Source organism: Stigmatopora nigra, chromosome 17, assembly GCF_051989575.1.
Source record: "Stigmatopora nigra isolate UIUO_SnigA chromosome 17, RoL_Snig_1.1, whole genome shotgun sequence".
NCBI classification, from domain to species: Eukaryota; Metazoa; Chordata; class Actinopteri; order Syngnathiformes; family Syngnathidae; genus Stigmatopora; species Stigmatopora nigra.
In genome coordinates, this window is record NC_135524.1 from 2,663,825 (window position 1) to 2,688,675 (window position 24,851).

The following is a 24,851-nucleotide window of genomic DNA, read 5'->3' on the forward strand; positions in this document are numbered from 1 at the left end:
CTACATGAGCTCACGCTTGAGCTGAACGGGCCTCGTTGACACGCTTGGTTGAACATCTTGACGTCTTGTGCATTAGCCGTTGCAGACAGCGTGCCCCCATTATTATGCTCGATCCCCTCCGTTGGAGTTAATTCTATAAAGCCGGCCTTTTTATTTTTTCTCTACACTCTCCCAGCGCTCAAGTCTAGTTCAAATATGAAAATGTCGACTGCAAAACCAAGTCTGTGCACGTGTTAATCCCAAAGTGTTGGAAAGGTTTATCCTGCGGCAAAAGGCTTGAAAAAAGAATAGTTTTATCTCCAAGTGAAAGGCACTGACTATTAATTGGAGGACAATCTCAATTGGTATGGCTTTTAATGGCTGAGTCAATATATTGGCCTTTTTATGTTGTTGTTAGTCCTTATTGGGATAATTCATGGCTGGTTTATGCTTCGAAAATTATAGAGTTGGAAATAGTGACGATTTATAAAAAATCTAGTAATTGATGCTGAGGGTAACAATGCTAATTTATCAAATCTAGTAATTGATACCAAGGGTAACAATGCTGATCTTTGCTATTTTTGTAATAGTTGGAATAAAAAATAAAACAGGCTTTTTTTCCCAAAAGAGTTATACTCTTGCGTTGCCAGGTATTTTTTCAAGCAGTTCCCACATTGGCAGTTGTTAAAAGATACGGTTTGGAGAGCAAGTGTATCCCAGTAGAAAGAATCCTGTCGAAGAATTTGAAACAAAACGAAAAAATATATATATTATGATTCGTATTCGTGGATAGACTCTTTTATAAAAAGACTCACTTATGGTTAAGAGTTGAGTGTCAGTAGCATGGGACCTAAGAATTTGTCATCACTGGCAGCCAGATACACTTGGTTCATATACAAAAGAAGCCTGAACGTGTCAAACATCCAACGTGTCGCCATTTCTCTTCCTGACAATTGATGTGACAAGCTGATGTTTGCCATCTCAACATCTTTGACTCAAAGTGTGCCGATCTGAAATGATGTAACACAACCATCTATATTGCTATAAATCCTGAACCACCAATCTTTCGTTATATTAGACTCATTACACGTTATTTTGACCAGGATAGTTTAATGACCTTAAATTGACCCTGTAAGGTTTAAAAATGTGTTAACAACTAAGTGCATTGTTGCCATTCATAGGTTAATGAGTAAATTATACGCACTGAAATATTTTAAACCAGATACTGCGTACTTGTCAACTTATACTTCTTTCCCTGTAGTTTTTGGATTATTTGAAATTGTGTACACCGTATAAAAACTTGTACAGGATTTTTTTAAGTACTTCTTTTTGTAAAATCGATCTAGTTTTAGTCATTTTGGCTCTAATAATGATTGTCTTGGTTACTGGTAGGAAAAATTAATTGTTGATTGCTAATATTGTCTTGCTTTAAGCATAATATGCACATTCCTCTTTAAAAGGTCCGCCTTTTCATTATAGAAATATAGCACGTCAGCAAGCAATGTACCCGGACAGTTAAGCTGTCAGCGACATCTCCAGAATCTTGAATTTTGTGCATAATGATCCACTTTGGAGAATTTTTTATGACTTTTACATGAGTAAATATGTGCTGCATTGCCTTGGTAGATTTTTTTAAATTACTTAATAACAGGAATTAATAAGGGGAGCAATTACCCGAGGTTGACAACGACTGTAGTAACATGACAGTAGAGTATATCAACTTATTTTGGTTAACAAAACTGCGAAATAGGGATGAAAAACTGACAAAAAAATCCGTAAAGTAATATCATATGTCCCCCCCTAAACAAAACAACTCCAAGTTTAGTCAATCCCATTGCAACATCACACCCAAAGCTATGCCTTGGTCCCGTGGTTGGTTAGATTTGCATGCGTCGCATTAACCTCGCTGTAATCGCGGCAGTAGATGAAGGCTATTTAACAAGCCGCCTTAAGCACTTCAGCGGGATTTCTGTCAGTGGCGGGGAGTCCGCGGCGTGTACAGATGGGACACGCCGTCAGCCCGACCGGAACGCTGGGCCAGAATCTACATAAGCTCTTTGAGGAGGGAAGACCGTTTGCGGGAGATTTACAATCTGGAACCAGAACGGCTAGAAAGTAGGCGGCGTGCCAGCGGCGTACGAAAAAATAAGGTGCAAAACGGGCGATCTAGGTTTTTTCGCACAGTTTACGCAGAAAAAAACACAAAAAACCTGTTCTTTGATGGCAAAAATGGCAGCGTTTGCTAACAGCTCGATGAAGAATGTGATCATCGGACAAATTTGATGATGAAAGGCAGTATTGCAGCAGTACGCAAACATATGCCGAATGCGAATGTTTTATAATCCTATTAGAGAGACAGATGTGCTACAAACACGGCGGCAACAGGCGGTAGCAGACGGAGAAATGCAATCATCCCGCAGCATTTTCTTGCTTTTGCGTATGTTTGAGCTGATAAGATTATTCTTGGCTTAAGCGTCGCATTGAAGAAGAAACCTTCATTTACCATATGGGCATGGAGCTGGTTAGCTTAAGATGGACACACAAGGTGTGCTCATTCGTAATCGAGTCCAACTAAATCGGTATAAGACAATACGCCAATTCCACCTGCTTCCCTCTGGAAGTCGCTATAGAACCATAACAGCCAAGACAAACAGACTCAAAGGCAATTCCTTCCCAAGAACAGTCACCATACTCAATCTGAGTTATGCACTAAGAACCTAATAAAGACTTATTACTACTACTTATACTCCTTATTTATTATGTTGACTACTTATTATCTATGACTATTGATTGATTACTTACCATTACTTTTGTATATTGATTATCTATGTATTTGTGTGTTTTTTCAGACGAAACAAGACCACTTCACTCTGCTGAGAGTACTTATGGGAGTACGTTTCTGTTTTTGAAGGGAGTACGTATTACTTATTTGTCTGTTTTTTGTTATTTGTGCACTACATGATGAAAGCTTTAAATCTTATACTTTTATAATGACAATAACATACTTCAATTCAAAACTGAGCATTTTTAAGCCACCATTGTGAAGCAATACAGGCAAAATGGAAGAGAATATTATTATTTGTGGTCTTACAGGGTGAATATATCATAATATTTCATCACACAATTCTCCAATTGGTTCAAAATCGATCTTTAAGCATGTAGTTTTGGTGGAAATAAACAATTGGTGGCTAAATTTCCACTCAAATTCACTAGCAGTAAGTTGTGATGCCCTGGAATGAGTAATTGGTTTAAAAAAAAGTGTAGTTTTGGGATTAATTGGGACCGAATTGAATGGTGACCTACGAATCATGATAAGAATGGTATTGTGTGATTTTAGAGTTGCAGCTGATTTGTTGGGCGAGGGACTCTAAAATGGCTCAACCTTGCTTTTCCTTGAGCTTTTCTTGACTTACTCTCTTGGCTCAATTGAGTGAGTGAAGTACTCTTACTTTGGCAGAAGTACAAGGTGGGCAGGTGGGATTAACAGCTCAAATACATCAATGAGTCAAGGCATCAATGGTCTCTACAGTCATTTTCAAATGGCTTTTTTATTTTTTATCCACTACTTGTCGTGACCGCTAAAAAACTTTCTGAACTGACCGTAGAACATAAGAATTTGATTTCAGCATGAATGAAAACAGTAAAATAGTCTGACTTTTTTAGATAAAGGGGTCAATTGTCAGTTCTGCTAGGAACAGAATTGAAATGGTTTATTTTTTAGGGGATCGGGAAGAAAAATGTATCGTAATATGGGTCATTTTATGTCATGGAAACAATTTACTGTGATATACGGTTGTAAATTGATGTCTAAATTTCATATTGGCCTTGTGATCTTTTATAAAATGTTAAAAATAATTGCTTATGTCTTGTCTTTGTTAAGATAATTCTTTACCAACGTTGTAATGGTGTTTGCCATGTTATTATTTATGAATTTTCATAAATCATCTGTTTTATTTCTACATATAAGTTTGTTTTGTGTGATTATTTATCCTCCTTGTTGGATCTAAAGTTGTTATTACGTATCATTGATTTCAAATTTTCAGTAGAGTCGGGAAGACTATAAAATATTGACGATGGTGACGGAATTGTATTAATTTAAGAATTTATGATGATAAACTTCATTTAGATAATGGGTATATCTATTTTGGCACAGGCACGTATAGGCCAGCTATATTTAAAAACATGTTTGAACTTATAGGAAGCAAAAAATAGACGTAGAAAAGGAAATAAAAATAACAAAATGGCCAAATCGGAGTTTTTTAAGGTTTGCAAGCTTACAAAACATTCATGAATAGGACAGGTGCATTGCTTTTTATTTTTTCCATTTCTGTTCCATCCGAGGGAATAAACCAACATATAAAATATTGAAGCCAATCAGACGTTGCGCAAAATGTCAAAAAGGGAATGAAGGTAGGCACTCTATGCTTCTTGTGGCAGAATCTAACGGAATCCAGACCCAACTTTTACATTTGTCTGAATGGTATATTTGTTGGTGACTTCTGATAAAAGCTCCTTCGGCATTTGGTGACGCGGTTGCCTTTAATAATGTAAGCCATACTTATTTTTACACCGTATACCTTTTAACGCAAAGTCACAATAGGAGACATTAGTCCAAATTTAAAAGCTCGGAGGGGGAAAGATGTTGTTGGCCTGCAGGATTACTTTAGCAAATACATCTTTTAGTGTTTGGATGACTGTAGACTAGATTTGGAATGTCTTTACTGGGTTTTTTTTGGTTTTTTACTGGATGGAAAATGGAGAAAACCTGGAGTACATTTTGAAGAAAGCCACATATGGCTCTCCACTAAACTGTGATGTAAACTATGTAAACTGCTGGTGAGAAAGTGCAGTGTTATGTTGGTATTATGGCATTGATACTACCCCAATGGCCTTATAATCATGTTTTTTTCCATTATACTCTTTTGTAAGGATTTTCTCATTGATACTCATTGATTAGCAATAATGTAAAATATGTTGTCAAAAGAAATCAGAGAGTTTTTGTACTTTAAAAGTGGGGAAGTGACTAAAAAAGGCAGATATTTTCATGTATGTTGACTTCTAAATTCAAAGCATGGCTGTCAAATATTAAAATTTAGAAAATAGGAATTGTTTATGGCTCTTTCCATCAAAAAGGTTGAACTAAAGGCTTGAATAAATTGTTAAATTTGTAGAAAAACTTGGTTTTGACAACCAATCTTTTGGTTAGAATGCATTGGATGACAAGAGCAAGGAATTGGAATGTCACAAAAGTTCCATTTTTAAATGAATAATGACTCTGTTGATATATATAGCAATTTCCAAGACACTCAAAGACACTTTACATTCCATTATCCACATCCGTCTTTGCCCTGAGGCAGCCACTATACGCCGTAGGCCATCTTTCTGACCACCATCGACCACTCATTCTTGCAAGACTTTCAACCCAAGCAAGCAAAGAGTCTTTCCCTCATGGGAGATGGATTCAAATCCTTCATCTATTTATCAATGAGAGCCCATTTATCGTGTCTTTGATGAAATTTTTTTCGTTTTTAACAGTTTCCAGGACTCTAGTCAACATTTTTTGCTCTTTTACATCATTTTTTTCTTCTTTTTGTCCCGTCAAGTCGCCATATTCTTTTACTTCTTCTCCCCTAGCAAACCTTGTTCATCCCTAGAGTCGCCGACATGTCACGGCGGTATGCTAATGCGAATGCGGCATATGGCTCATTCCTTATTTAAGTTGAGCCGAGAGAAAGAGACAGACAGATCGTCAGAGCGCAAAGCTAGCGACTCAAGCCCTACTCGGCTTCCTGCCCGCTTTTTGGCAACGCCGTTGATCTACTAATGAGGATAAGGTGCGATGGCAATCAGCTCAACACGCCGAGCGGGATCAGCAGTCGCCATCGGAAAACCAAATCCTATTAAAAGAACGTTACGGAAGGAGGGGGGGTGCCGTAGAGTAGTTTGATTTATTTCTTTTTTGCCTGGATACAAAGAGGCGGGAAATGAGTGACGGCTACACCGCCACGTTCCGTCGCGCTGTGCTCAGCAAGCTGTCACTCTGACAGGATCGCTTTATTTGATGATTGGGAAGCCACGACCTTGCCCGCCTGGCAAATTTGAGGTGCAGGCGGGTAGCTTGCGGGAAGGGAGGGGGAAATAAAATTAAATGTCGTGAGTCATCGTTTTTTAAAGGAGGACGATGGTGGAAATTTGCTTTGCAGATGTTGACCTATTTATAGACCCAACAATTGGTCAATAGAGGGCAGGCAATAAATGGTCACGTCTCAGTTGAGGTAATGGTGACAGTTTGTCAATCTTTGTCAATGGTGGACATCAATAACAAGGTGTCTTGTCCATTTATCTGTAATTTATTGGGGGTGTTTTAATGTAATTTGATCAAATTAAGATATAGGAAGATATAAGGAGTAAAAATAATCATCTCCAATGTGGATTCCATAGTTATTTTGAATGAAAAGTGATAATTTTTGTTCATTTTAATGACTAATCAGAGTTAAGGGCTTAAGTTAAGTATTTTATTTTAATTTTTGACCCTAAAATAGCTTGAAATAGGATATTTTTTAACGCAAACCTGTTCAAATTACATTAAAAATTAAGACATGGTAAAAATACAAATAGGATATTTTTAACGCAAACTTGTTCAAATTACATTAAAACTTATGACATATGCTAAAAATATAAATAGGATTAAACTATCTAGTATAGACCAAAAAGTCTGATTTATTTAAATTGTGTTAATTTGGTGCTTGAAATGATCAGACAAATTTAAACCTAAAAAATATAATAAAAAATAAATGCTTCATTCCAAAGAGCTCTTCAAATATCTTCCAAATGGCAGTACGAAAAAAAAGTGCATATTAGGTTTATTAAAATATAAACATAGTGCTTGCCTTTATTCCCTTTAAGCGCACAGTCCATTTTCACGCACTAGCGGGCACACATGAAAGAAACCAATTATTTTTTATAAAGTTCAGGGCGAGGAAAGAGAAAAAAAATAAAAAATTACACGCAGTTTTGATTTGCGTTTTTGGGCAGATGCAAAAATTGCAAAAGAAAACACTTAAAGATGTCGCTTCGAGTCAACATTACATTGGAAAAGTCTTGGCATCCTACTCCCTCCAGGACATTTTACTTTCGGAACAGAAATAAATGTCCCAAAGGAGTGTGCCGCCTTTTTTTTTCCACGTTTGTCAAAGTGACTGCGTGTGTGTTTGTGTCGGAGATGGTCAAATACATTAAAAACGCGTTTACGAATATATCTTGAAAAAGCGCCGCTGTGTCAATGTTTGTTCGCCTCCAAAGTAGCGGATAAGGATGCCCCAGATTTTTTAATGACCATTTTAACGTGTGAATTGAATTTGCAAGAAAATATGGTACTTGGAATGAAATTATACTTGAATGAACTTACATTGGAAAAATGATGGACGTTTGAGAGTTGCAGAAATAGTGCAAAAAAACATTAAAACGTCATAAAGTAATGAAAAAAACGAGTCAAAAAGTACTTTTACAAAGAAAACCTCCCAAAAGTAGTACCAAAAAATTTAAAAATGCTTCATTACTAAATTTATGCTTGAATTAATATCTGTAAATCACATTAGGAAAATGATGGACGTTTGAGAGTTGCAGAAATACTGCAAAAACATTAAAATATCATAAAATAATTGAAAAAACACAAAAACGAGAGTCAAAAAGTACTTTTACAATGAAAACCTCCAAAAAGTAGTACCAAAAAATTTAAAAATGCTTCATTACTAAATTAATGCTTGAATAAAAATCTGTAACTCACATTGGAAAAATGATTTGCAGAAATACTGCAAAAAAAACATTAAAACGCCATAAAATAATTTAAAAAAAAAACAATACGAGTCAAAAAGTACTTTTACAATAAAAACCTCCCAAAAGTAGTACCAAAAAATTAAAAAATGCTTCATTACTAAAAAGTTGTGTTATAAAATTGAGTTAAAAAAAGATATACTTTAAATATAGCTCACTAAAACCAAGCATTATAAATAACACAATGTATGCATTATATATTTCAAAGATGGCCGAGTTAAAACAAGAGTATAAAAACCGCAAAGTGACACGTGATAGAATTCCACGCCAGTTTTCCTAACGTGGTAATGAGCAGAAAAAAATGAATATTTAAAATTGGGACATGGAATAAAAGCTTTAGAGTTGTCTTAAGTTAGTTTTGTTTACCTAACGGCAACAGCAAAAAAAAAAAAACATTTTATGACATTCCAACTTCATACTGGTCTTCCTCCAGCTTTTTTTGTTTTATCCACTTCATTATTTTGTTTTTGTTTTACATAGCCAATTATGCATCAGAGGAAAAGTAACACGGATAAAAAACCTGAGCCAATATTTAGTTTTTTGGACTAACTTACCGTCCAGCCGCCTCCATCTGTAGTCATGTCGCAGTAGACCTGAAAACCGGTTGGGTGATGGATGGGAAACACCGAGTAGATGCCATCTTCTCGTTGGCCGCTGGTGTACAAATCGCTGCAATCACGTGGGCGTGAGCCTACCGAAAGAAAAGATTAGGAAAAAAAATCAACATTCATGACTCAAATGACCAAAATGAATTCCTCTTGTAATAAGCCAGCTAATTTTTTACTGGATCACTGTAAAGTCAAAAATCTAAACTCTTATTCTGGCCTTAGTATGTTGCTTTTCCCATTTTTTACTGGATCACTGTAAAGTCAAAGATCTAAACTAATCCTCTGACTTTAGTATGTCGCTTTCTAATTTTTTACTGGATCACTGTCAAGTCAAAAATCTAAACTTTTCCTTTTACTTTATTATGTTGCTTTTTCAAACATTTTCACAAAAAAATTAGGGATTTTGGACCTTAATATACAAATACCTGGAGTAATAACACACCCCTGTTGAGTGGCACACCAATACCGACAATGGGAGGTCTAAAACATAGGTAATATGATGCAAAGAGTTATAAATAATATATACAAAATGTTAAATATACTATAAATAAATAGCTTAAATTTGAGGGACAGCACATATTCATGTTAATGAACATGTTGTATATGTAAGATTATAATATATATGATAGTACAACTAGTATTTAAGTATTGGAATATCTCTTTTTGTTGATGTAATCTCTGTTTCTCCTCTTCCAGCGAGGCAGGAAAGATGCTGACACAGCACAAACTTTTTCACGCTGGGTGAAAAAGGTCACGTTTGATTTATGCCTGCTTGTCTTTATTCCCGTCGTGCTGAGTTGATGTAAACACTTCTCAGACTCCAGTCAGCGTGTTTAGAATGCGTAAAAAGACAAATGATTCATGTCGACATGTTTAAGTACTTTCAAATGCATTGAAAATGTCAACAACGGACCTGTTTTTTTTTTATTATACTGCCGATTACGACAAGTAATCGATCGATTGTCTCAATTGTGCTCACATTGACGCAAATTATCATAGACTATGATATAGGCAAATATCATATTGTTGTCCAAAGAATGAATATGAGATTGGTCAACTCATTAAATCGTTATTAACTGTCACTTATCGGTACATTTAGTTCCCCAAGAGTCATAAATTCAATCCTGTTACTCATCAATCCACCATTCTGTCATTTTACATCTACCCATAATCCACCCAGCATTTGTCTCCATTCATCAAAACGTCTGTTCGTCCAAACCGGGTTCTCCCAAAAGGTTTTCCGGCATCCCAACATAATAAGCATTGACAATCTTCGCCACAAGCACCGCCAAACATGTCTTTCTATTGGCCATTAGCGTAAAAACTAAGCTGTCCATCTGGCTCGCCTTTAAAAACCGAATATGTCACAGGAAAACCTAATTTCCGCCAAACCAAAGCCATCAAAGATGGTCCTGTGAGACGAGTAAGAACATAATCACGGTGATGAATCAAGTCACGTTTTTTTGTTTGGTTTTGTTGGGGTTTTTTTGCAGAGAGCGTCTAATTAGTTTTCACATACGACAAATGGAAACCTATATTCCTTTGGGGAGGTAAAACAATGACTTCATTAATGGTTAGATTAATCTTTTTTTGGCTGTTTGGCTGTGATCAAATTTGTCAAGAGTGATTCATGAATATTTACACAATATATAGTGTATCATTTTACTAAGTGGCTATAAGGACAAACCTAAACAATTCGCAGCCAATCAAGAAACAAGTCTCATCCACTTTAACACATGACATAGGGAGGTCTAAAAAAATAATGATATATTATTAACGGTGAAAGAAGCCTGATTTATTTTGAGCTATATAAATTGCCCTAAAAAAAACATGGCTTTATCTTTATCTATGTTTTATGCACCCAATACAGAGTACAGTTCAAATACCTTGGAAAATGTGCATTAGAAATTAAGGCTGCAAATTGGTGCAATTGGTAGTTAAATATTCAGATTTGTATCAATAAACCTTTTATTTAATAAAAAATACAATGGTCAGATATCTATAAGGACACCAGCCAATCAGTTAATATTAAAAGGACAGTAAATCAATACCTTATTGTGTTTAGATTCTTTAAAAAAGACGATATGAGTCCCAATTTTCGATCACATGATCGGCGACATCCCTAGCCTACATTTGAAATTCCGATAAATATTTCATGGCAATCTCCCAAATTCATTGAGCATGCATGACCCGTTCCGAAGAAGAGTACGAGAAAAGGCTGCTGCTGCGTTTGATAGATGACCTACGAGCCCTGACAGACAGCTGAGCCAACAGGACACCTGCCGCCGGCGGGCTTTTTGTCGAAAATAATGAGAAGCGGCCGGCTTTATGAGATCTTCCCTGACAGGACCCCGGCGCTAGCGGTCACGCCGGCGCTGACGTTGTCAGGCGCGGCGTTTCGACGTTGGGCTGACGACACAAGGAGCACATAGCTGTAATGGAGCTTTCTCGTATTGTATTTGAACAAAAGTTTCGCCAAGAAAAACAGCGCTTACAGATATTTTCCCACCCGGCCATTATAGTTTTTCTGCGGTGTGTGTTTAGAGGTGTTATGAAATATGACAGCAAAGTGACTTTAACATTACATCGGGCCATATTTTGGACGCAAAACTATCCCAAAACATGACAAAAAAATGAAACTAGATCAGACTTAGTCTTCACACTAATAAATGCTAAAAAACAAAGATGTCTGACCAGTTTTTACAATTGCAATTAATAATAAGGGGAGGAAAGGGCCGTTTCCGTTGGCCAAGGTTCGTTGTTAAGCACCAAAACGCAATAAAAATTCGAAAAATTACCAATTTAATAAATATTGCTTAAACCTTATCTCTCTTCCCTTAAAATTTAGCCTTTGCAGGTGCGTTTCAATAGCTGGAACATGCCAGAAATCCAAAATATAACTTCTATAACTATACATTAGAAAATGAAATGACGTTATAAACCCTCCGGAGGGCAAAAAAACGTGAGTCATAGTCCGAGTTTCTGCTCTGTCGCGTAAGAGTAAACAGTAAAAACGCACTCATATCGACTCGGATTGTACATGCTTTGTCGGGTAAATCTAATGAAGATGCGAGTGGGGGGGAGAAGGGGACAGCATTTCTTCTCCCAGAGGCATTTTGCTCATTTCAGGACAAAATGCAAGCCTTACCGTTGGCACAGCCTTTGAAGCGAGCGCCCCTGACCGGCGCTCTCTGCAGATCAGCCTTGGTACGTGCTTTAAGGCCCACATTCTCCTTTTGCATGGCGTTGAGGGCATCGCTCACTGAGTTGACCACCTTCACCATGTTTACTTGGCTGTCTGACAGCAGCTGTGGGTAAGAGAAAATAAAGCATTAAAACTGGGCTGGTTAGGGAGGGGGTTTTGATGATTTTTTTTTGGATAGGAGCAGTTATTTGGCAGTTTTTTTAGTAAATACTTGGTGACAAATTAACACATTAAGTAAATGTCCTCCTTGAACAGTCTGAAAGGCTTCTTAATGTCAGTAAATTGCTTGGTAATAACAGACTAAATTGTCTTTGGTATCATCATTATTTCACAATAAGGTTTGTTGGTGTTTGTTTCTTCTAAGGATGTTAATTACTACTATGTTATGAACTCATTTAAAACATCATGACATTGCCAACAATGGTTTTTGTTGGAGAAGCTTGACCCGTTTGTCCGCCGGCTAAGATTGAATCATTAATTTTTCACCACTAACAGATAATTAGTCGCTGTATCCTTGAGTGCCTTGTCAAGGACGGTGGAGGTGACTTTGAAATGGGAAAATTTAGAAAAAAAACAGCCATCATTTGGCAATCTAAATCTGGCTAAAAATGATGAATTGTTATAAAACAAAGACAAGTCAGAATATAGGCTAAAAAATTCAGATTTAAAATTCCTGATGCTTGTTTAAAACTGTAAAATCATGCTACTTTGTACAAAAACTGTCAAACATCGTTTTCTGCCTAGTGACATTTAGGAATGAGTAAAAACATCATCCTACTTACAACCAGTGTATGAAATCCTAACCCTGAGACCTTATGAGGTGCTCGGGACAGATGTTTTGCATTTCAGTTGAGAATTGGAAATAGCGTTAACACTTGACAAAAATAAACGACATATTTAGAGTCCAGGGAGGAGAAACCGACGTAAAGACAAGCACAAAAGGCCACGACGGCCCCAATGGACGCCTAGTGATGGATGCATCTCCCCACCCGGGCGCAAAGGCAACCCCTGCCTGTGTTGCGGATTCGTTTGTACTTGCTGCCTCAGTTGGCCAGTGTCCCCGTTTCACCAGGTGTTTGGCCTAACTTCGTCCCATTGTGTTGACGTTGGCAGGTTCATTCACACACCTGAGGTACCATGGTCACCTGACCTCAATCGCCAATGAAACATTTTAGGCTTTGAACAATGGGATTAGAGCATCTGACTTGAAACCTTAAAAGGACAGATTAAAAATACGATAAATAACCAAGACTAAGCTCCTCCTCCAATACAATATTTTGTACAATACATTAACAAGGCTGGCTCTAGAGGTGACTGTGTAGTTCCCTTAAAAATGCTAAATTACCCAAAGCACCTTCTCTATTTATACCTGGAACTCAATACCAATTAACATAAGTCTCTAAACTTCTTGGCCAATCATCTTAAAGCCTGGCTGTTAAAAAAAAACTAAATTACGAGACAACAATGTGTAAAACTGTGTTACATATGTATGTGTCTAGTATGTGTCATCATTTATCTTCAACCTACACAAGGGAATAAAGAAGGAAAATAGCCTTTGGCTACAATCTTACATAATATTCATTAACATGAATATAATATGTTCCTTAATATGTGCTGTCCCCTTATTAAATAAATCAAACCATTATGTTATTAGAACGTGATAATTGAAGGCAAATTGTCAGCCAAAATAAATGTATAATCTCGCAACAATCTAAACCCAAGAGTGTCGGGGGGGGGGGGTACGTCTGCATGTCCAATGGCTGTGGGCACGTCAGCGTCATGGCGAAGACTTCTCGGGCCTTGATCATTAAGTGCGTAGCGCCGGCCCATCAATTAGGACGCTGATGTAATTAGCTCTCGTTAGACACCCTTCACACTGCCTGCCGGAGTAAGTCAGCAGATTCAGTCATTATCAAGCCATTAAACGCTCATTATCAGTGCTAAATGGAAGCGTATGTTTGGGGTACTGGGTCCGCACAGTGGTAAAAAAAATATGAGTATGACCAAATATTGTTAAAAATGAAGAACGAAAATCGGCAAGAAACGGGATTTTTCTTACGGTTTAAAATTTTCCAGTAAAATCAGATGAATTAGTAATGAGTTGCGATTTAGTGGGATAACTGTATGTATTTTAACTCTTAAATTTACTACAAAATAGACAGGGCGCCTTATAATCCAGTGTGCCTTATAGTTGTGAAAATACAGTACATTTTGCAACATTCTACAACAGGTATAGTAAGTTTCAAAGTTCTGCAAGTATGTATTAAATTGATGTTTCATATCTTAAGCAAAACATCGGAGAATAAACATGAGATATGTTGGTAAATTATTATATTTGTTGCAAAAATAAAACCATTGTTTTGTAAAACAACTAATTTTTAGGCCTATAACGATCCAATCAAAATAAGTCAACCGCAAAAGAGTTTGGCAGTCATAACGGAAACATTATTTAAATTTCTTAAGTATTATATGTTGCAAAAATTGGGTGCATACTGCGAGTATATTTGGTTCTAAATCTTCCCAGCTGGCCATTTACTTAATTGACCTGGGATTGAATCACCGACATGACTTTGATGGTTATCCACCAATGATCCAATTATCATTATCCGCGGTTATCTGGTGGAGCTTTCAAAGTTAATTGCGCCGCAGCGACAAGCTTTTCTTTCTCATTACGTCTCCTCAAAGGACCTGGTGTCAGGAGCCATCAACATCTCCAAGCCAAAGTCGCGCGAGTCACCGGTGATGTTAATATTCCGCAGATGTCCCGCTGAGCTGGGTTGCTCGTTGACGTTTCTATTGGGCCGCCTGTCAAAGCCTAATTTTCTGTTGTTTGATGCTGGCTTGAAGAGCAGGAAAGATAGCAAAGAGAGGAGCTTGTTTTCAAGTGGGATCAATGGAGCCCCGACCAATGACTCCAAGCTCTCCACTCAATGCAAAAAAAAGACAAAAAACCTTTAGAAATCTGGGTAAAAGGTCATTGAGATCTATCGGATGCCGAGATTTGAAACTAAGCAATGTCAACAGCATTAAAATGTTCTATTTTAAAACTAACCAAGGCTAGATCGTTCACTCAAAACTTAAACTTAACTTTGTTGGTCTCAAACCTTCACATTTTGGTCGTCAATAATAGCCAATAAGTTAAAATCCTAAATGTGTGACCCTTGTTTGAACCCTGAATCAAAAGCTTAAAACAGATCAGATCTAATTTTTACACAGAGCAAATCCAACCTTGTTTCCATTTCTGGTTATTTCAATGCATTTTGGGATTTTCCTAACACAATGACTCAAACTACCGCCAATGTCAAAGACAGAGTTGTAAAATTCTCAGTTGTTATGACCCAAAAAAAAGTCATATTTGTGTATCCAAATGGGAAAATTTCATCTGTATTCAATACATGTGGGTTATTCATCTAAAAGTTATTCTTTAGGCTAAAAAGTATAAACCATCCTGCCATAAATACAACCCCAACTTCAAACTAGTCACCTAAAATGCTATTATCAAAACACAATGTAATGAAAAAGATTACCCAGCTGTGTTGCAATTAAATACAATTTCTCCAGTGAATCAATTCAATATAAAACTTGAACAAAAAACTGAAAAAAACATTAATTTGGCATGGGCGACAAGGTTGATATTTTAGTGTGTGTATGTTTATATCTATTTCTGCGTCTGTGTAAATTGTAGTGGTATAGAATTCCTCAGTGTGTTTTATTTTCGCGCAATCGGTCGCTGTTGGAGAAGGAAAGAAAGATAGCGGTGGTCCGAGGGGGGCTCTTTACAACACACAAGTGAGTCATTGCTCACGGCTGGCAACGGCGGAAGCCGTGCGTCACTGACCGCATCGCAATCCCGGCCACAGGTGGCCTATAGATCACAGACGGGTGGGTGGGGGGCGGCGGAAGCGCCGGCCGTGCACCCCACCGGCCCGTAGACGCCATCAATCATCGGGTATTGTCCGGACGTGTTGGCGAACGTGGGTAGGGGGGGTTCGTTTAGCTTTGGTGGACGGTTGGTGCCTGGCTTCGCATTGACCGAAAACCAGAGGTAGAATTGGCCGAGCCGCCATTAAATCAGTGTGCCAAACAGTTGGTGTGCTACTCTTTAAGATTCAAGTCACAATCCTGGTGTAGCTGAGTAATTGAGCATGAATCTGACATGGCTGTCAAGAAAGTGAGTAAATAAAATGAGAGGTAGGAAGATTTGAGTAGACTAATGAGCTTCCAAAGGTTTTAGGGCAGGACTCAATGTGCGTCCATTATTTGTTTGCATTTGCTTTCAAGTTGTATGTTCACTGTGTAAAAGTATTTTATGTTGGTGATATCATAGCAATGGCAGTGGCACATAAGGCATGTATTATGTATAACAGAGTTTTTAACTAGATACTTACCCTGTCAAGTGTATACTCTCAATGGATGAGTCCAACTAAAAAAGTATTTATATGTATACTTCTATGCACATTATCATGAGGTAATCTTCAAAATAAAGGGTACAAAGATCTTTAAAAAACTCAGTTTTACCTACTCCATAAAATTATGTATTTAAATTTCCATTGACTAAAACCTATCACTCAAATGTAGAAAAAAATAAGACTTTCTAATTTAAAATATGCTCGCGTATACTCCTAAAAATTGCACTCTGACTCTGAAATGCAGGCAGAATCTCCTATTTGCTGGAATTCTGCTTACAAGTCATTTTTCTGCAGTGGTACTGCATATACTATAATATTTAAAAGTAAAATAATGGTTCACTGTCTGTCAAGCATATTTCATATAAGTGGGTATAGCTATTTATGCACCAAATCCTTTATATATTAGGGGTAGTATCAGGTATTTGATAATTAATATGATGTATGTTGCTTTGAGTAAAGTATTCTCACAACTACAAGGCGCAGCGCATTATAAGGCGCAGTGTCAATGAATGACATTTGTTAGAAGAAATTGATTTCTTAATACATTCCTTTTCACTTTACTTTGTACTTTAAACTTTTTACTTTAATGATGAGTGATGAGTATGTTAATACTTTAGTCCTTTGTTTCTGTTTATGTTTCATATGTACTGTTAACGGATGCACTTTTTTATATGTATCAAATCTTGTGCTGACCCGTCAAATTTTTAAAGTCAATGTGGCCCCCCGGACCGCAAAGTTAGCCCACCCCTGGTGTAGTTTCTAGTTCCTACCTGTATAAGGCGTGCTTGCTCCGACTGCAGGGTGTTGAGGTCTTGCCCCAGGCCCCCTTGACCCCGGCGTAGGGCCTCGTAGTCCATCTTGAGTTGTCCCGCGTGGGCGGACAGCTTGGCTACTTCCTCCGCCAGACTGACGAGCAGTGCGCGGTCCTGACCTTTGACCGACTTGAGGTCGGCGTCGTGGTCGGTGAGGGAGTGGAGCAGCGAGGTCTGCACGCCCTCCAGGCGCAAAAAGTTACCGCTATAGTCGGGGCAGTTGGGGTCGATGAAGATGTTGACGCGGGAACCGTCTCCCCGTTCCACCGTCACTAGGGCGTTAGCCTCGTCTGGGTTGGTGGAGATGTGCGGCACGCCGTCCGACATGGGTGGCGGCCGGTTGTGGTTCATGAATAGGATGGTGCCTGTCACCGTGACGGCCAATAGGACGGCTACAAAGAGTAGGATGGTACACAGGAGGTAGCTGCAGCTCATCCTCTGGAAAAAAGCAAAAATGGGGTCACAATGTAAAGATTTTTTGAACTTCCAATGAGAAATACTACCAGGTTTTTCCCAACACCTTTGGATCTTCCCTGTGTAAAACCTATTAACCTGATTTGAAGCCAACTTAAAAAGGTAATCTTTGGTAAAAAGACTAATCTTTGTGTAAAACCTTAGCCTCAGTTTGAAATCCTAATCTTGAAATCCTAACCTTTTTTTCTTGAAAGCCTAATACAAGATGGACACACAATCCCCATTTGGAAATCCTTTGTATTAAAACCTAACCTTGTTTTTGTGGTCTGCTGCTGTAAAATGTAATGGCGACCCAAAAGTCCACCCTTCATATTTGAAAGACTCCACTTGAGACCTTGTCAAAACTCGATCTCAAGTGTGAAAATCCAACCCTTCTTAAAATATTGCAAGCCTAACCCAAACTCAAAATAAAGGTGTGAACATCTAGTCTAAAAAATCCACCCAACCGTGTTAATATTGTCAATCCTTCTATGACAGGGTTGCCAGACTCAGGTTGGTACGCAGGCTGCTTTAATGTCAACTTGACTTCACGTGGGCCGGACAATTTTAGATGTAATATTTAGATTTTTTTAATTGTTATAAATGGATTAAAAGAACTGGATTAAAAGCCTTGAATATTTAGTTAATTATAGTACTAAAACAATGTTTATTTTAGCTTTTTATATATATATTTTTAGATTTAACAAAATGATTCTCAACATTTTTTATCATAAATAGATTAAAATAACTGGATTAAAAGCCCTAAATATTTTTAATATACTTTTAGAATTTACCAAATTATTTTTGAACTAAAAACTGAAATAAAAAAATGGTTAAAAAGTACAATTATTGATTTAAAAGTGGGAAAATCAGGGAAATTAATATACATCTATACTCTTCATCTTAATTTGATCCTAAAACAGAAAGTCAGCACTCATCATTTACTTTCCCAGGCCACAAAAAAAGATGCAGCGGGCCAAATTTGGCCCCCGGGCCACCACTTTGACACCACAAGCACGAGGTACACAAGCACCTCAGGCATGACATAAGTCGTAAATGATATAAAATCCCAGCGTAAAATCGTGGCGTGCCGTATACGCATCTCAAATGACATTACGTAAACATCCACAGAAAAAGGCAGACAGTCTTTTAGAGGCCATTAAGAAGACCGTAAAATAGCCACAGATATGGCCTTTTACGACTAGGGCTAAATTGTCCATTCACCGAGTCTGAGACACGGACACGAGAAAACGTTAAAGCCGTGATTACAAGCGAAGCCAAAATGAATCAGCGGATGATTTCTTATTATTGTTCAGTCCACACCGGAGGATGAATGAGGAGTACAACGTACTTTGTTTGGTTTATGTTTTTGTATGTGCAAAAAACGTGTGCGCCAGACAGTGCGGGCTTATTAATATGCAAATGAGCTGCCCAGGCGTAGGGAAGCAAACTAATAGACAGCTAAGGGTAAATGCGTAACGACGGGAGAGCTTTATGGTTTCTTTAATGTGAAGAAAATCAATTGGCTCATGCAGGAAACTAACAAATGAGCCACACAAATTATACATATGAAAAAAAAGTGATGCAAGGTCAAATCCTCATCTGCAATAAACTATTTTTCCATTTGACTAAACTAATGGCGGTTTACCTCAGCGTAGAAATTTAATTCCTTCTACAACCCCAAGTCAGATTGAATCACTTTCCAGACCTACACAATAAAAGCACTGACCCTAAAAAAAACTGGATTCCATCTTTCATCACAAAAAGCCTTTTTTGTTCATTCAATTGAACATGATGGCATCAGCAAACTACATTTCCAATCAATAACATAAAGGCAAGCTGAAAAGTGAATGTGATCATCCTTGAAGTCAAAAACCAACCGTCATATTTACAAACCTCAATAGCCTTTTGGAAATGTAATTTTCCAATCTTTTGAAGGCTTCTAAAACTTCTAAATTGCTGGATGTTGTCAAAAGCTATACACAACAGCTGTACTATTCATGCAGCTTCCTCCGCGTCTGGCCTTTTTTTTTTTTGGTTGGTAATGTTCTCTTCAGTGCAGACGTAAGCAGAGTTTGTCTGAGTTTTATTGCTAGCGGGGCCCCAAGACATCAGTCGGGGCCATCAGCAGAGCAGCACTGCAGTAAACATTCATAGCTTGCTCCGCTACACTGAAACGGGAAAGATATACAACGCAACTTGCACTCTCTGCCAGCAGTCAAACTCGGGCACAACTGACACTTCACTGCTTTTCCATACAAGTGTCAGAAATTTGCCGATTTAATCACGACAGAAAGCAAAGCCTAGAAATATATTCAAGGACTAAGATTGTTCTTTCACTTGTACTTGGAGTTCAAGTGTCAGGACTACCACATAAGAGCACATAACTCGCACAGGGCTACAAACGGAAAGGGCAACAACCACTATTACCACAATAGAAATAGCTATCTCACACCGTAACCCCAAATTACCGCCAACGTATTGTTGTTATGAAGATCAACCGCAGAGATGAAGACCACTTGGAAGGCCACAAAGTAGTGTAACTACCACAATGATGTCAACTAACAGCCACTGTGAGTATGAGGACAACCACAAGGGTAGTAATCACCAATGTGGCTAAGAGTGCGGATAACCACTGTTAAGTTACCATACGAGTAACTCCGACCAAAATGACCTCCGTTTAAGGATACAGGAGCAACCTGGATGGCAAAATGTACAAGGTTAATGAGCACAATTGATTGATTCAATGGACTTGATTGAGAAACAAGATATTGTCAAACACTTTGAATATGGTATGTTTACAAATACAAGGCGCACCCCATTATAAGGTGCAACCTCAATGAATGACCCATTTTATTTTTTTTACCATATATAAAGCACACTGGATTATTTTCAGGAATACAAGGCGCACCCCATTATAAGGCGCACTGCACTATAAGGCGCACCTTCAATGAATTACACATTTTATTTTTTTTTCCATATATAAAACACACTGGATTATAAGTCGCCCTATCTATTTTAGAGAAAATTTAAGACTTTTAAGTGCACCTTATAGCCATAAAAATATCTTAAAAGTATTCAAGTGAAAACCCTTAAACATTTACCGACAATGCCAACCTAAAAAATGAGTACCATTAGCGAAGCAACACAAAAATTGGTCACTACCCCGTTTTCTATCCCCGATGGACTATGATACCATACTTCAAACGAGTTAAATTTCTGTAAGCGTTTAGGTGAATAAAAACAATATATTCAGTCTTTTGTGTAGCGCTAAGCAACATACATAATGGCAGCAAACATCTTCAAAGGCAAGGTCATATCTACCCACAGACTTACGTACACTTACGCATTAGAGAGGCTTTGCATACCAAGATCGAACCGGCAGAACTTTCCATTTCTGTCAAATGATTCATTTACTGAAGCATTTTCTAGAGGGAATAAGGTAGAACTTTGTGTAGGCTGCTTTTCTAACATTTACCACATAGTTGGGACCTTTAAAGCAGTTAAAATCAATGACTGGCTCATTAAAACGTAGGTGTTACAGTGAGCTAATGAAGGTGAAAACAAGAAGCCTTTTCAACTAAAAAACGGGGTGTGAAAACTGGAAAAGATGGAACAGAACATCAGCAGCATGTTAGCACATTTTTGTGGCAAATTAATATCTCTTATTTTATCAACATGGGACCCCCTGTGTGTCATGAGGAGCTTTTTTTGAGATTTCCTGCTCGAGTTGGATCCACACAGCGGGGTTTAATAGGACCACAGGGGGGGAGGACGAGGGTGGAGTGGACAGATCACAAAAAGCAAAAAAAAAAAAAAAAAGGAAATGGAACAGCAGCGGGAGGCCTTGCGACTCGGCTTGGATTCTCATCAAATGTAAAACAGATGCTTGGATAAAAATTGTGAATACATTAGCACAATCTCAAGGTTTGCATTTTGTCTCCAAAAAGTACATTAAAAGCTCCACCCTATAAATCCACAACAAATTTAGTTTAATTTGTTATATTAGGGGGGTTATTGAAAGAAAAATATGTCCACAGAGATTGTTATTATGTTTTTTTTGAATGAGGGTCATTGTTTTACTGGTAATTCAGCACCATGGACAGAGGTCACATCTATTCGAACTGGGCAGATGACCCCTGTCCATGGTGCTGACTCACTAGTAAAACAATGATTTTAGCAATAATTTGGTTTATTTCCTATGTAATGCTGATTAATAAATGTTGTTTAATGTCGGCTTTTCTCCAATGAACATAGTTTCCTATTCAAACAACAATAAATAAACAAGGTCCGGGGACGAAACGTCCAGTCACATAAATGATGATTTTTGAATTTGGATCGTTTCCTTGCAGTGCAATGCTTGAGAATAACAGATCAATGCAATCCAATTGGATGTTGTAGATGAGATCTGAGAACATCCTGGCTTGCTTTTAGATAACATGCCGAATTCAGGGGAATTCATCGAGCTCAAAAGGTGACAACGTCGCTGTTAATGATAAAACGAAAATGAAATGGAGGATATTTTGGCTCAGGTTTTGCCGTTTGTGCAGTATCTTATTATAGCGACGGGGAGGGCAAGGCCTTACCTTGGCCGGCATCTCCCGGGTGCTTTCCGCATCGGACCAGCGATGTTTGAGCTGCGAAGACCTGGGAACGCACTCGCAGAACGTCTGCATGGGACAAACACACAGCAATTGTTGTGTGTTGTTGTAATGCTTTTCTATCTACGTTAGTGGCAATCAATTTGGGGGAAAGGCCAGGTGTTTAAACTATTCGAGCAGCAGCGAGATGACAAATTCTCTGCAATTTAACGACAAATGGATGTCAGACTTATTTTTTCGCCCTGGTTAATGATACACTTGGTCTAAGTACTTGATTAATTTGCTAAAAACGTCAAGGAATAACTGGACTCGCTGCACTGTTTTTATCTCCTTGGACCTCTAACTTACAAATAACTCGTCGCCAACCTTCCCTTCAAATAAATTACCCCTTAAAGACAAACCGCCTTCATTCATATGGTGTTTTTTCCAATGAAAATGCATCTTTAGTTTGGTAAAATAGCCATAGAAATGACATTTATGAAGCTTTTTCCATTAAAATGGCAACTTGTTTTCAAGAGAAAATTGCTATTTTATTTAAAACTAATAATTTGTCAATATTTTTCCTAGTGTTGTCTCTTAAGGTTTTGTTAATGTTTTTAACAGGCTAAAAGCCTCTCAAATTGAGGCTCATGTTGTAGTTTTTTGGAGGAATTGGGAGAGTATAACTATCTAAAAATAATAAAATACTATTAAAAAGCACTGATATTATATATATAAGAAACTTCTCTATGTTTCAACAGTGTTTGAGCAAAGAAAGCAACACTTTAGAATTTAAAAAGGCTTCAATTTTAGCACAAAAACAGCAACTTAAGTACACATGGTGAGGTATGTGTGATTAAACATTAACCCACATTCCCTGTTTATGCAGAGACACGGCTTGATACTATATCCTCCACATTTTTCTCCCTATTCCCACTTTGTCGCAGAGGATTTAAACCTAATTGAAAAATTGGATGTTTGGCGCATCCCCAGTGAAATGTGATGGAAGCTGGTGGACACATACAAAAAATAAAATGTATATAAGACCCAAGGCTTGAACGCCACTGTGACCAAATGCGTACGTGCATACTTTGTGAATGAACAAGTGTTGAGCTTGCTCACAAATCCTAACGGCCAAAACAGGTCAGAGAATGCTGGGATTACTTTTAGACGTTGTCGTCGTCCTTGGACTTGAATTGTATTTGTGTATGTGTGTGTGTTGATGTTAGAAAAGGTGCGTTTAATCCGACACTCTTGCCTAAGCTGATGGAGTGCAGAGCGGGCGGGGAGGCTTTGCATAAGTTAACCAGCGGGCCGACTAATCATGTAACACAGTGGGGATGAGTGCTCCTACATTCATTAGAATAGAACTTGTGAACTCATTCTGTTGGATCGACACATTTTATGTCAACTACTGCTTCAATTGCAAGCTCGTAACCCAAAATCTTCCCCTATAAAACATCCTGAACAAACAGTTAGAAAATCATATCATCATGGTGCAGTTTTATATATATTTTGTATATATGTCCTTATATATTTCAGCAACACTCTATTTATTCATGTATTTATTTATTAACTTACTTATTACCCATCTATCTATGTCTAAAATCTCTTTTTATGTCTCTGTATCCTCCCCCTCTAGCTACCATGACAACAAAATTCCCCAAATTAGGGATGAATAAAGTTATCCAATCCAAAAAACACTAAACTTCATTCTAATTTTGTTTGACATTTTGATACCTTTCTTCTCCCAAGTTGTCTCTTTTTGCTCCGCCCCCACACTGACTTTCAGTCAATAATCGAGGGTTGTTTGAGTTCGTATTCCCTTCAAAATATCTACACAATTATCCACAGAAATATCCTCACAACAGGATAACGCACCACCACTTTCCAACGAGAAGTAGTATTAACCCCATTTGCACTGACTAACGGAAGAAGAAAAAACACAGAAAAAATACAATGCCCCGCCCAGTGCTCACAAAGACATTACAAAAAGGGACCTAGGACCAGAAACATTACACGAAGGGAGTTGGCATGGGGAGGGTCGCTGAGTTGACTGCACTGCACGCCTGAGAAACTGCCTTTAAAATAATGCGGCACGCAGAGAGGATGGAAGGCGAGATGAGCTCAATCTTACGAGACAAATCACCTGCTTTTCTCTCCATTGCCTGTCCTTGAAGTGCACCAAGTAATCTGACATACACACACATGCACAAACCTACACATAAACACACCCAAGTGAACCTGTCAACCACATTTTCCATATGACGCACAAATACCATTTTGGTTATAAAAAGTACATTTGTTGGGAACTGGATTTTAGCATTTTAAGATGATTTTTTTGGGGGTAATTTGTTGCCCTCCTTTGAGACATTAAATATGACGCTAGGCCACACAAATAAACTTGACTCGTCCCGACTGGGAAATTAAACTTTCATGCAAACAAGTACGGGAAAAAAAAGCCTAAGGAATGAAGAAAGTTGCATAAAAATGCAAAAAGGCAAAAAAGAAGAACACAAGTATCAGGAAGTATTCACATCAGCGAGTTGCACACTCATAAAAAAAGTTGTTTTTTTAGGGACATAAATAGTGTATTGCTTAGTTTATTTGATATTGTTTTTATAGAGTAGATGTAGCAGTTCTTATTATTATAAGCTCTGTTTATTCAGCGCAACCTGTTGTATTTTTGCTGCATATATGATTGTGTTATCACTTTTCCTGGAAGTATAAAGTATATTGTTTGGGAATATATATGCTTGTATAAATGAGGGTCTGTTTATAGTCGCATAATGTATAGTATTCATGTTTCTATTTTGTAGTATTTTTCATTTAGGTAAGGCAGTAAAGTATTACAATTGGTTAAAATGAATACACAAAGTATTTAGAATACTAAAAATAAGCACAATATAAACAGAAAACAATATTTTTGTTTATGATCATTATTTTGTTTCACGTAGACATTTTTAATGTAA

At 37.7% G+C, this 24,851-nt stretch overlaps 1 protein-coding gene across 2 annotated transcripts in view; it reads right to left on the reverse strand.

Moving 5' to 3' along the window:
• Positions 1-24,851, reverse strand: part of fibcd1b (fibrinogen C domain containing 1b) — a 65,163-nt gene that overhangs the window by 25,077 nt on the left and 15,235 nt on the right. The window contains exons 2-5 of one of the 2 annotated variants that reach the window (XM_077738120.1): positions 21,886-21,969; positions 16,805-17,284; positions 11,569-11,728; positions 8,367-8,503 (exon numbers count right to left, since the gene is read on the reverse strand). In XM_077738120.1, coding sequence (XP_077594246.1) covers positions 8,367-8,503; positions 11,569-11,728; positions 16,805-17,284; positions 21,886-21,969 — 861 coding nt within the window. The remainder of the gene's footprint in view (positions 1-8,366; positions 8,504-11,568; positions 11,729-16,804; positions 17,285-21,885; positions 21,970-24,851) is intronic. The other variant, XM_077738121.1, reaches the window with a different exon arrangement.